Source organism: Rhinopithecus roxellana, chromosome 16, assembly GCF_007565055.1.
Source record: "Rhinopithecus roxellana isolate Shanxi Qingling chromosome 16, ASM756505v1, whole genome shotgun sequence".
Classification (NCBI taxonomy): domain Eukaryota; kingdom Metazoa; phylum Chordata; class Mammalia; order Primates; family Cercopithecidae; genus Rhinopithecus; species Rhinopithecus roxellana.
Genome location: NC_044564.1, coordinates 95,295,297 through 95,308,187, shown reverse-complemented (window position 1 = coordinate 95,308,187; position 12,891 = coordinate 95,295,297). Strand labels below are relative to the sequence as shown.

Here is a 12,891-nt window from a genome sequence, read left to right as displayed (position 1 = left end):
TTAAGTTCCTGGAAAGGGAAGAAAGAAGTCCGCGGCCAGGGCTGGGAAGACAAGGTGCGGGAAAGCCAAGATCCACCCTAGGTTACTTTATTGCTCGGCTGCTGAGTCAACTGAGGCACAGTGGGGTAGGAGGTCTGATCTGAGGTGCGGAGAAAGATTCCAGGCTCCCCTCTCCCTGCCTGTGGCTTAAGAGGAGACCCTAGAGCCTTGGGTTCCCCCGGAGAGAGGAGTACTAGGCAGAAGCTGGGGGAGTGGGGGGACTGGCAGACTCAGGAAGGGGCGGATGAGAAAAACCCCCGGCAAATGGCTGGAAGGAGGATGCCGGTCCCTAGCATCCCAGGGCATCAGGTGGCTTAGTGGCCTTGGGAGGGTCTAGGGGTCGGGGTCGGGGTGGCGCCTACCCCTGGCAGGCCGGGTCCGGCTGCGGGAGCGGCTCCTCTGTCGCTGCAACCGGGGCCGCCTCAGCAGCCGGTAGTAGTAGGAGGACCTCCCGGTGCTCTTCCTGGCGCTGCCGCCCGCGGACATGCTGCCGCCCGCCGGGCACCGGGCCGGGCCTGGGCGCGCTCACACGGGCCCCATCGGCCGCTCCGGACCGCCCGGCGGGCGCCCCTGCGTTCTCCTGCGCTCGCCCGAGCGGCCGCCAAGGCCCAGGCTGCCCCACAAAGTCGCTCAAACTCCTCCTCCGCCTACTGCCTACTCCCGCTCCCAGAGCAGCCGGCCCCGCGGCGGGGGCTGGGGACCAGGAGGCCGGGCTGGCACCGGCCCGGAAAGTCAGTGCGGGAGAAATCCCGGCCTGGAGTCAGCGGGACGAGGCGGCCCGGAGTTTCCCCGGGACCCTAGATGGGTCCCCCCGAGGGTCCTGGCTCCTACCCCCGCGCCCGAGGGTTCGACCGTCGACCTGAGGGCGCACCAGGCACCCAATCCCGCCAGCGCGGGTAGACAGTGCACACCTGCTTGTGCGCCCTCCGGAGCCCAGGGCAGGATGCACGCTTGGGGACCGTCACCTTCAATTAGTGTGCGTTCCTGCCCCAGGCTCGCTGGGCTGAGAAAGGACCCTGACTGCTCCGCAGGCCCGGGCCCAGCCAGGTTGAAAGACTTCCCTGTGATGCAGGATACTTGCCTCTTCTTTACATTTTAAAGGTTGTCCCGTCTGATACACATGTCATTTTTATATAATTAAAATTATGGTGTGTGTTTCAAGCACTCAAAGCACTGAAGGCGGGGCAGAATAATCCCTACCCTACTGTAGGGACCAGAAACTCAGGGTGGCATAAGGAAAGGTGCCAACTCCCTCTATTGCACTGGCTGAAAAGCTTTCTCCAAGTCACTCCTCAGCTCAAGAACCTTCCATGGCTCCCCAGAGCACAATGGCAATACGTCTAAACATCCTTCCTTGTTATTTGGACCCCAAATAATCTTGCCCCAACCAAAGTCCCCTCCAGCCTCACCTTCGCTCTCCCTAATTCTCACTTCTCTTTGCTGTGCTGCCAGCAGGGACTGCCTTCTTGGCTATTTTCTCCACCTGATCAAAGTCCACCCTTTCGGGGCCCAGTTCCTTCACCCTTCCCTGACCATGGCCCACAGTGATCTCTCTCTCTCCCCGCCCCTTATCCCTTTAGCAACATTCGTCGTTTAAATTATTAAGACACCTGCCTGAGCTGCATCCTTTGAAGTACAGAGGGGGAAACTGAGGCCTTGGCAAGGAGGTCTTGCCTCAGCCACATGGAAAGTGGCAGAGGCAAGTGGTCTTAGCCTGGGGCTCTCAACATTCAAACTTAGGGGTGGGGGGTGGGGGTGAGTCACCGCAGGTGCCTGAGGCCATCTTGGGGGTCTTCTTCCAGAACAGTGGGAGAAAGGTGGGTCCCTGGAGGGCACCAGGCCATCTGGGCAGAAATCCAGGCCGGGTTTTGCACGTCACAGAGGAAGCCCCCTCCCTAGCCCTCTCAGCCAGCAGGGAGGGCCCCTAGTCCGGAGGAGCCCCTCTCACAGCTGGAAGCCAGGCGCCTTCCCTGACGGTGTTACTCCAGTCTGGGAAGTCCGGAGCCGTCAGCTGCCCTGGTCCGGAGCCGTCAGCTGCCCTGGTCCCCTCTTCCAATCCCATGGGGAAGATGGAAAACCAGGGTGCCCAAGAGGACACTCTTAGCCTCCCCTTCAGGTTAGGCCAGGGGTGCCCAATCTTTTGGCTTCCCTGGGCCAAATTGGAAGAAGAATTGTCAGGCCACACATAAAATACACTCACACTAACCACAGCTGATGATAAAAACAAACAAACAAACAAAAAACACCTCATAATGTTTTAAGAACATTTATGAATTTGTATTGGGCAGCATTGAATGCCATCTTGGGCCACATGCAGCCTGTAGAGGTTGCAGGTTGGACAAGCTTGGAGGCATTGCCCTATCTCCTTTCCACAGCAGACATGGTGCAGAAATGTCTTTGAAAAGAAGCTCCTGGACAGAGCCCACACGCAGTCACTCAGTCCCCAGGCAAACTGGGGACCTTCTTAGCATGCATCCTCCTCTGGCCAAACGGCCAGAACCCAGTTCAGCGCCTCCTCACACAGGTGGGGCTCCGAGCGCCACCTGTCCACACTTTGGCACTTCCAGGGGTGACTAACCTCCACAGCCAGGTCCACAGGTTCTGGGGGTGAGGGACTCCCACCCAGGAAGTCCTGCTTAGGGCCAGGGCAACGCTGCTGCTCCCAGGGCCTGAGTTCATCTGGCCCATTTTGTTTCCCAAAGCAGGAACCCTCTGATCAGCCAGGTACTAGTCCACCCTGGAGCGGACAGGAGGCTCACAGTCAACTCACTGTTATCAGTGGTGTGGGCAAGTGGTCTTGGCCTGGGCCCTCAACAGGATGTCTGAGGAGTATGTGTGGAGGGGAGAGGGAGCAGTGACTTGGAACTCAGGACCTCATCTGTAAACACAGTTGGGCTCCAAAGGTCTGGCATGGTCTCCCCGCTTCAGCTTTTCAAGTTCTTCTCTGTGCCTTAGTTTCCCTACCTACAGGGAGAAGCTATGGACCCCCAATCCATCTGCCTTGTGGAGGAAGGAGGGTCAGCTAGTGAAATGGAGGAAGCTTGTGCATTTCTGCCCTTGGGACGGGAATGGGCATCACCAACCAGCCCAGCCGAGCATCTCCATGGGCCTGGGGCAGGTACTCACCGGGTACTGAGTGGGAAGGGGGCAGGGCCGGAGCTAGATGAGAAAGGGCCCAAGCTCCGTGGCCCTCCTCCTGGCCTAGGACCAGAGCAGATAAAGGCTGCTCCCTGCACAGCCCAGCAAGGGACCTGGAATCAATCTTGCTGGGGAACTAGCCCCCCATCTGCTGCTCCCACCTCCCACCAGCGCCCCTGTGGTTTCCTCCCTCTGATCAGGAGAAGCCCACTTCCAGTGCCCATCACCACCATTACTACCACTGCTTCCTGTGACAGACCAACAGATCGGGCTTTCCAGCCCTGCCGATGTGAGAGCCTTAGTACCTACAGGGCTAAATGTCTGTCTGGTCTTATTCTCCTACTCCAGAGGGGCTCCTGAATAGGCCCGGCTCCCACCTCTCCCATGTGCTGCTTTAGGGGGGACAGGGCTGCAGCCCCCAAATCACCCTCGCTCAGTGAACAGGCATATTTCTAGGTTTCCCTCGAGACACTCAGTTCAGTGGGTCTGGATGGGGCCTGGAAACATGCATGTTTAGTGAGTAGGGGCGTGGGTACTGGGACTGGCTAAATCAGATCTGATTCAACCCCACCAACAGCACCTTCACCCTCCCCTCAAAAGCCTCCCCAGGCAAACTCTCAGAGACCAAGCTGTGCCACAAAGCGACCATCTCCCGCTTGTACCCCAACCCATTCCAGAGCCCTTGGTCATCCTCCAAACACTCTTTCCCACCACCGGTCTTCGCCCTGTTGGTGGGACCTGGACAGCTGCCACAAAGTTCTTCCCTCTGCACCCACCTGGTGAATTCCTGCTTACCCTTCAGGACCCAGCTCAAGCATCCCCTCCTTTATTTTTATTTTTATTTTAAAAATTTTTTATTTGCATAGGTTTTTGGGGAACAGTTGGTATTTGGTTACATGAGTAAGTTCTTTAGTGGTGATTTGTGAGATTTTGGTGTACCCATATCCCAAGCAGTATACACTAAACCCAGTTTGTAGTCTTTTATCCTTCACCCCCTTTCCACCCATTCCCCAAGTTCCCAAAGTCCACTGTGTCATTTTTCTGCCTTTGCATCCTCATAACTTAGCTCCCACTTATGAGTGAGAATATACAATGTTTGGTGTTCCTTTCCTGAGTTACTTCACTTAGAATAATATTCTCCAATTCTCATCCAGGTTGCTGGGAATGCCATTAATTCATTCCTTTTTATGGCAGAGTAGTATTCCATCATATATATATATACACATACATATATATATACACAGACATATATATGTATGTGTGTGTATATATATGATGGAATAAATAAAGGTCTGGTCTTATTCTGCCACCTCCAGAGGGGCTCCTGGATAGGCCCAGCTCCCACCTCTCCCATGTGCTTCTTTAGGGGGAACAGGGCTCCAGCCCCCAAATCACCCTCACTCAGTACCCTATAGGTACTGAGGCTCTCACATCAGCAGGGCTGGAAAGCTTAATCTGTATGTATATGTGTGTGTATATATATATTTCATATATATTTTTATATATATTATATATATTTCATATATATAATATATATATCGCAGTTTCTTTATCCACTTATTGATTGATGGGCATTTGAGTTGGTTCCACATTTTTGCAATTGCAAATTGAAGCACCCCCTCCTTTAAAAAGTCTACTCTGACTCCAAGGACAGATACCCCCCCCCCCAGCTCCTGGTATACCCCACTAGTCAGTTTGAATAATGGGGACACAGGAGGCTACTTGTGATGACCAGGGAGGGATGGACCCAAAAAATTCCCCTCTGGGCAGAAAACCATCAGCATCCCTGCTGGAAAAGCAGCAGTGGGTGGCATCAGGGCTGGGCTGAAAGTCAAGGTACATCATGGGCCAGGCCAGGGTTGGGTCAGCAGGGTCACCAGATGCAGGGGAGGGAGGCTAGCCCAAGGCAGTCTTGAATCCCTCTGGGGTGTCAGGGTTGAAGTCAATGAGAAAAGATTAAAAAATTTTAAAAAAGCGTATTGCCAAAATTACCTTTGAAAAGCCTTAAACTGCCCATAAAGCATAGTTTTTCCTCCAGATCACCCATTTCTGCAGCTGAGCATAAAACAGAAGAGCACAGCCTTCAGCAACAGGCCATTCTGTACAGGGGGGATGATAACAGCAACCACAACCAGTTGTCTTCAAACACCAGCCTCCCCCAGGGGAAGAGAGATGGTCATGCGTGGGGCACTACAGAAACCCAAGTCTTCTTAACAGAGGAGGGTTACAAGTTTGACCTCGAGAGGTTTGAGGGTAGAGTTTAGGTTTAATCCTAATCATGGTAGCTGAACTGCATCTAGCGTGCACTATGTCCCAGGTCCTGTTCTTAGCATTTTACCCACATCATCTCATTTAATTTCAGAATAATCCTAAGAAGCAGATGGTTATTTCTTTCTCCAAAAGAAATGTCAAGAGGCAGAACGAGGGTAGGTGAGTTCCCTAAAGTCACAGGGCTTGCACTAGGAGGCAAGATTTGAACACAGGGGGCTGAAAGGAGCAAAGATCGTAAGGTTGAGCAGTACGGAATGCAGAGACAGGGGAGTGGAAACAGTCTGGAACTTTCTTTAACAGCTAGCTTTGTCAAGGGACAGGAGTAGGCTAGGGGCGACAGGAGTCCTGACAGGGGAAGCATCGGAGCCCACACCAGTCCCCACACAATGGGTGTCTGGAAGGCTCAGAGCTGTCAGGTTTCCTGTTGGGACGAGGGTGGGTGGTGGTGACCGGTGAAGTCCCCAGCCAGGCAGTCCTGCACACATCCGCCTCCAAGGACAGTGTCAATCTTTCAGTCTCTGGAGCTCTGGGCAGGGGTGGGGGTGGGGGAACAGGGGACACTCATGGTTAAGGTCATGGCCTCTGCCCCAGGAGGTGGCCTGTCTGGCAGGCAATGACGACTTCCTGCATCCACTGTTCATCCAGGAATAAGGCTAGGAGCAGGATCTTCACTAGGAAGAAGGGGGAGACTGGGGCCAGGTCACCCCATTCGAGGAAAAGCATAGACAAGCCCCATGAGGTCACGCTAAAGCACTCCAGGCTGGCCAGGCGACCACCGCTGCCACTGCCCCCCTAGACTTTCTCACAAAGGCCACTGATATATTTAATGACATGACATCCTTTGCAGAAAACGGTGCAGTCAGGGACAAGATGACCCCAGGCTTGGATGGCTCTGCCCCTCTCAACACAGGCGGAAGTTGGGGACCAGTCAAGCGTGGACATCTGAACACACACAGACAGAGCCTCAGGGAGTGTGAGTGCTTTTCCAATCAAGTCACCCAGGGCTGGGCCGAGGGCAGAGCCCTCGGGAGAGGCCAGGGCTCTAAGAGGGGGTCACCATGTGATATCTCTGGGTCTCAGGTTTCCACGTGTTAAATGGAGATGAGACAGCTCTGCTCAGCTCACCTCCAGATATTCCATCAGGATCTAAAAATCTCCCCATTCCCCAAACCGCCACCTATAGGTCCCCTCCAGTCCTCCGGAAGCCCAGAGAAGAGGACACGCACATCTCCCTCGTACATGTCGGCAGCCTGTCATAAAGCCGCGGAATGTCTGAGGTAGAAGGAACCTTGAGAGAAACTGATGAACTGGGGAAGCTGAGGCCCTCAAAATCAGCTGCTTGCCCAGAGGACCCTCCCTAACACATGGCAAGCCAGGATCTGGCATCAACTCTGCAACCAACGAGGGTCTGGCTGACTCTCTCACCCCAGCACAGAGCAGTCAGGGTGGGGCAGTATCTCTCCCTGAAGATGGGAAAGTGAGGCCAAGGGAAGGAGCGACTCACCCAGGGTCACACATGGGGCTGGGGATTAGGGATGGGCTCCACCTTGGAACCTAAATACAGCCGCCAAGACCACCTCTCCCAGAATGCCTGCTGCCTTCTGCCCACAGGAGCCCTGGGCTTCCACTCCACACTGGCTGCCCTGAAGTTGAGGGCTCCAATCCTGTGGCCCAGGGGAGACTAATCCACTCTCCAGGCCCCAGCCCCAGCCCTCTTTCCTCACCCCAACCCTAGCAGCCAGCATTTCAGCCCAGATGGCCAAGCCTGGAGCCACTCTCTCTGTGTACTTCCTCTCCCTGCCCTGACCCAGAAACGCTGCCAAGCTCCAGGTGGGCCTCGGGCCCCAGTGAGGCCCACACTCCCTCCTTTCTCCCTGGCCCAGGCCTGGGGCTGAGGTTCCAGGTCTCTGGGCTTCCTCCTCCCCCTTCAGTATGGGCCCAGACAGCTCCGCACCCACTGGGGAACCAGAGGGGGTGGCATATGGTCCCAGTGTGAGGTCAGTGAGTCCCCTCCCTTCTCAAGCAGGCCTGCCTGGTCATCTGTGAACCATTTCGTAGCTGGCACTGGCCTAGGTTCCAGGGGAGGGCCCTACTCAACTCCTGCAGAGCCCACAGAGGAGGGGGGCTGAATGGGCCCCGTAGTCAGCTCTTAGGAAGCCCCCATCCAGGTGGGGCATTTGGAGTGATGAGCCTTGCCCTCTTCGCTGTGTGACCCCATATCAGTGCCTCACCTCTCTGTGCCTCCATTTCCTAAGGTGTAAAGGGGTATACAAATGTTTTGTGAGGTTGTGGAAGAGTCAAATAACATAGTGGATCAAAGCCTTGTGTATAAACTGACAAGCAGCTTCCCCTCCTGGCTCTTTTCTTTTCTCTTTTTTTTTTTTTTTTTTTTTTTTTTTTGAGACAGAGTCTTGCTCTTGTTGCCCAGGCTGAAGTGCAATGGCGCGATCATGGTTCACTGCAACCTCCGCCTCCCAGGTTCGAACAATTCTCCTGCCTCAGCCTCCTGAGTAACTGCGATTACAGGCATGTGCCACCATGCCTGGCTAATTTTTGTAGAGACAGGGTTTCTCCCTGTTGGCCAGACTGGTCTAGAACGCCTGACTTCAGGTGATCCACCTGCCTCAGCCTCCCAAAGTGCTGGGATTACAGGTGTGAGCCACTGCGCCCAGGCTTTCTTTCCTTTCTTTTCTTTCTTTACTTCTTTCTCTTTCCTTCCTTCCCTCCTTTCTCCATCCTTCCTTCTTTGCTTCCTCTTTTTTTTTTTTTTTTTTTCTTTTTTTTTTGACAAGGCCTCTCTCTGTTGCCCAGGCTGAAATGCAGTGGTGGGATTATAGCTCACTGCAACCTCGAGTGCTTGGGCTCATGTGACCCTCCTGTCTCAGCCTACCGAGCAGCTAGGACTACAGGCATGTGTGCCACCATGCCTGGCTAATTTTTTAACTTTTTGGTAGATACAGGGTCTTGCCATGATGCTGAGACTGGTCTTGAACTCCTGGCCTTAAGTGATTCTCCCACCTTATTGTCCCAAAGCACTGGGATTATAGGTTTGAGCCACCACGCCTAGCCTTGGCTATTTCTTTTCTCACTAATTTGTGGATTCGTTGAGAGGACAGTCCAGAGCTGATCAGTATAGCTCCCAGTCCGGAGCAGGCTCTTAGCAACACTGGGAGAGATGATGGCAACATTCGAAAAAAGTGGCTGAGCCTATCTGACCTGGAGTCAGCACTGAGAGAATCTGGAAGAGGGAGAAGTCCTGGAAGACTGCCTGGAGGAGGAGACACTGGCATGGAGCTAGACGACTGAGTAGGAGTTGACTGGGTAGAGAGCAGAAGAGTATATTCTTGGAGGGAGAGACAGCATGAGAAAAGCCCCAGAGATGGAAATGAGCAAAGCATGTACTGGAGACAGTGGGTAGAATGGTGAGGCTGGAGCAGAGGATACAGTGGGGACTGGGGAGCAGGCTATGTGAAGGGTGAGATCAGGGAGAAGAGACAGGGAGATAGATCCAAGTTGGGGTGAGGCCCAGGCAGCTTCTCCAGAAGGGAAGAAGAGATGTGGTAAGGACAGAACTCTGGTGGGAGATCTGGGCTTGAGGCTTAGATTTGTCACTGTGTGGCTGTGCAACCTTGAATAAGTCACAGTGCCTCTCTGATCCTCCCTCTGCAACCAGGAAAGAAGTGGCTGGCTCCTTACGGCAGGCTTATAGGTGTGGGGCTGGACTGGATGCCATTAACTACATTGGGAGCATTCAGAAACAGATTCCAGGGTGCCCCTCCCAGCATTCCTGAATCCAGATTTTGATGGGTAGGACCAAGGAATCTGTATTCTTAAAAGAGCTTTCTAGTGGTTTTCTTGGGGAGCCACTGGCTAAGATAGTTCTGGACTCAGCTTGATACCTTTTCAATCTCTGAATGTGCCAAACATGGTCCCTCCTTAGGGCCTTTGCATCTCTGGTTCCTGCTACCTCATTCCCACAAACCCTAGATCTTCAGATGGGCAGCCCCTTCCTGTCATTCAGGCCTCAGCTCAAATGTCACACCCTCAGAGACCTTCCCTAGACATCTTATCCCAATTGCCTTTGCCCCAGTCTCTCCATGATATCCCATGGCCCTGTTTTATTTTCTTCCACTTATCACTTCCTGAAACTATCTAATCTGTGTATTCAGATGTTCATTAATTTGTCTCCCCAAACTTTAATGAGGACAGGATCCCTGTGAGTCCAGTTCACAGCCATATGCCCAGTGCATAGAATAGCACTCAATAAATGTGTGATGAACGAGGTGAATGAAGGGAGCTGGGCTCAAAGTTCCTGATCTTTTCTTTCTTTTTTTTTTTTTTTTTTTTTAAGAAAATAAGCTGTGGTTCCAGCACTTTGGAAGGCCAAGAGAGGAAGATCACTTGAGCCCAGGAGTTTGAGACCAGCCCTGGCAACATAGTGAGACCCTGTCTGTACACAAAAAAAAGCCAGGTGCGGTGGATCACGCCTATAATTGCAGCACTTTGGGAGGCCGAGGCAGGTGGATCACCTGAGGTCAGGAGTTCAAGACCAGCCTGGCTAGCAACGGTGAAATCCCATCTGGAAGCTGAGGCACGAGAATTGCTTGAGCCCGGGAAGCAGAGGTTGCAGTGAGCTGAGATTGCACCACTGCACTCCAGCCTGGGCGACAGAGTGAGACTGTCTCAATAATAATAATTTAAAAAATTAGCCAGGCATGGTGGTGTGTGCCTGTAGTCCCAGTTACTCGGGAGGCTGAGGTGAGGGGATTGCTTGAGCCAGGGAGGTTGAGGCTACAGTGAGCTATGATTGTGTCACTCTACTCCAGCATGGGCATCAAAGGAAGACCCTGTCAAAAAAAAAGAAAGAAAGAAAGAGAGAGAGAGAGAGGAAGGAAGGAAGGAAGGAAGGAAGGAAGGAAGGAAGGAAGGAAGGAAGGAAGGAAGGCAGGCAGGCAGGCAGGCAGGCAGGCTGGCTGTGGGACCAGGAACAACTGATCTACCTCTTGGAGCCTGGTGTGACACATGGATGGCAGGCTGGAAAGTTTATTTTTGAGTGGCAGCTGAGGATGGTCAGGAGGCCAGGGTGCAAATCCTGACAGTGAAGGAGCTGGCACAGAGTTTGCACTCGGTGACTAAATGAATGGATGAATAAATGCCTTCACTTTGCTATGTGCCTTTGAACAAGGCTCCTCTGGCTCACAGCCCCAGCCTCCCCTCCTACAAAATGGGGTTGGCCTGGGTAGGTGTTCAAGGCCATTGGGTATTGACACTCAGAGCCTCTGTGTCCAGTCTGGAACATAAATGGGAGCCACAGCTGCTGTTAGAGGAGAGGCAAGCACTGCCGGAGCCACGGTTCTCACATTTACTGGCCCTTCCTGAGGATCCCACCTAGCCCATAGCTGGCATCCTAAGGCCGTGTAGGTGGGAATTACATGGAGCTTCTGCCATCCTCATTCCTCACATCCCCTTGGGAGTGAGAACAGTCCTGCCCCCATCCTGGGAAGAGCATTTTGTCTGGAAATTCTACCAGGGAAACGAGGAAGGGTTGGGCCCCTATAATTTCTGCACCTGCTCAAACAGGAAGTAGCAGAAAGTTTGGGGCCAAGAAAAACAATTTCAATGTCATCCTGGAAATCAGCATCCCCCGTAGCTAGGGACTCACCCCATCCCAGGAGGAGCTCTCTTGGCAATTAATGATTAACATAGACAGATGGAGTATAAAGAGGGGATGGCCCAGGACCCACCCTTTAGCCTGTCACCAAAGGCTTAAGAGGAAGCAAAATTCACCTAGTCTTGTCTGGCATACCTTTGGTGACAGGGAGCTCACTACCAAACCAGCCCCCCATTGCCCTGAGAAAGTATGAAAGTGAAGCTGCCTTCCCACAACTGGGAACTGCAGAAGGCCTCAAGAGATCTAGTGGTCAGGCCACTCTCAAGTCAGAGGTCAAGAGGCTCAGGACTGGCCCCACCCCACACCGTAGGCCTGCCCACAGGTTCCCAGCAACTGAGGAAACTGTAGCAGGCAAAGTAAGGAAGGGCCAATTGGAGAGTTGGGGTTGGAGTTTAGCCTGCAGCCCAATCCCTAGTCCCTCCTGACTCTGATGCTGGACTTGGGGAGGGGCCAACCTCTGACTGATCCTCATTTAAAAGCCCAGAGGACATGGTGTGGGGGGAGGCGGGGAGGCCTGAATTCACCCCAATCCCACTGAGAGTCCTGGGGAGGCAGCCTGGGTGACAGAGGCTCTGTCCTCTTCCCCTGCAGCCTCTGCCCCTGGGAAGCCGTAAGGAAGTTTCACAATGTTCTGGGCCTGCTTTCTCTGACGTCGCATTTCTTGTGTCCTCCTGGTGCTCCCTCTCTCATTGTCGCCCCCCTGACACAGGCTCCCATGCATGAACAGGCCCGCCTTCCCACCCAAGCCCATACCTGCCTCTCCCCAACGGTGGGCTCTTTGTAGATCCCCGCTGCCCAGTCCAGGCCCACACAGCAGTGGAGAGCCCTCAGCAGGTGCTGATCCGCACTGCCCCCTGCTGGGCTATGGAGCCCTAGGATAAAGTCCCCCTTGCCCCAGGCATCACCCAGGACTCCCAGGGATCCTGGGGTTATGCCCAGGGTGGACCCCTGAGTGGCATGGCATAGGGTTCCAGTCTCCTAGGCAACTTGGGCCAGCCTACCCCATGCCTTCTGGGCCCCTGATCTCCTGGTACAAAGAAGGGGATGCCCAGAACTTCAGATCTCGGATTTTAAGATGCTTCAGTCCCCTGGGATGTGGGTCAAAGTGCAGACACTTGGGCCTACCCGGCAGAGTCTAGGTTAGCCAGTCTGGGGAACAGCCCCAGGAGTCTGCATTTTTCATCAGCAGGCAGTGGGCCCACAGGTGATTCCAAAGCATGTCATCTGTGGGCCGCACCGAGCCTCACTCGCCCACCTGTTGCTCTCTCTCAGGCTTTGAGACCACAGCCCCCGATAAAGATCTAAATCTGCTTTGTCCAAACTGCAGCCTGTTCCTTTTCTTCAGCACCCCATGTCCTGCAGGCAGGGAGGGGTTATAAACCTCATGGTACAGATGGGCAAACTGGGGCCCAAAATGGAGAACACCCAGTTTGCACAGTCCCTGACCCACAGTGAAGCCCCTAGCTTCCACCTCCCTCTGCAGGCTCCCCATGTGGTCTGGATTCTGGGGCCCAGCAGGTCATCTAGGGCCAGGCAGCAGCCGTGACTGGCACCCTTTGTCCTGGTCCCTGTGTCCTCTGACCTCAGCAGGTCCTGGGCTGATTAAAATATCCCCTTACAGCTCTGATAGGCATGGTATCCCCTTACAGGGCAGAGAGGGACATGGTCCCATCTGAGGCAATACAGCTAGCTTGCTGCTGTGCTCTGACCACCCTCGGGAGCTGCACACTGCTAGCACAGGGAGATTAGAGGACTTTGGCCTGAAGGGTTTG

The 12,891-nt window shown here is 53.9% G+C and overlaps 1 protein-coding gene across 9 annotated transcripts in view; it reads right to left on the bottom strand.

Moving 5' to 3' along the window:
• DAB2IP (DAB2 interacting protein) overlaps positions 1 to 12,891 on the bottom strand; it is a 186,799-nt gene that overhangs the window by 132,564 nt on the left and 41,344 nt on the right. For 4 of the 9 annotated variants that reach the window (XM_010355374.2, XM_010355376.2, XM_010355373.2 and 1 more), the window contains exon 1: positions 402 to 669. The exons of 4 other annotated variants lie outside the window; for them this stretch is intronic. In XM_010355374.2, coding sequence (XP_010353676.2) covers positions 402 to 525 — 124 coding nt within the window. In that variant the 5' untranslated portion in view covers positions 526 to 669. Of the gene's footprint in view, positions 1 to 401; positions 670 to 12,891 lie in introns of those variants that run through there. One more of the 9 variants, XM_030919961.1, reaches the window with a different exon arrangement.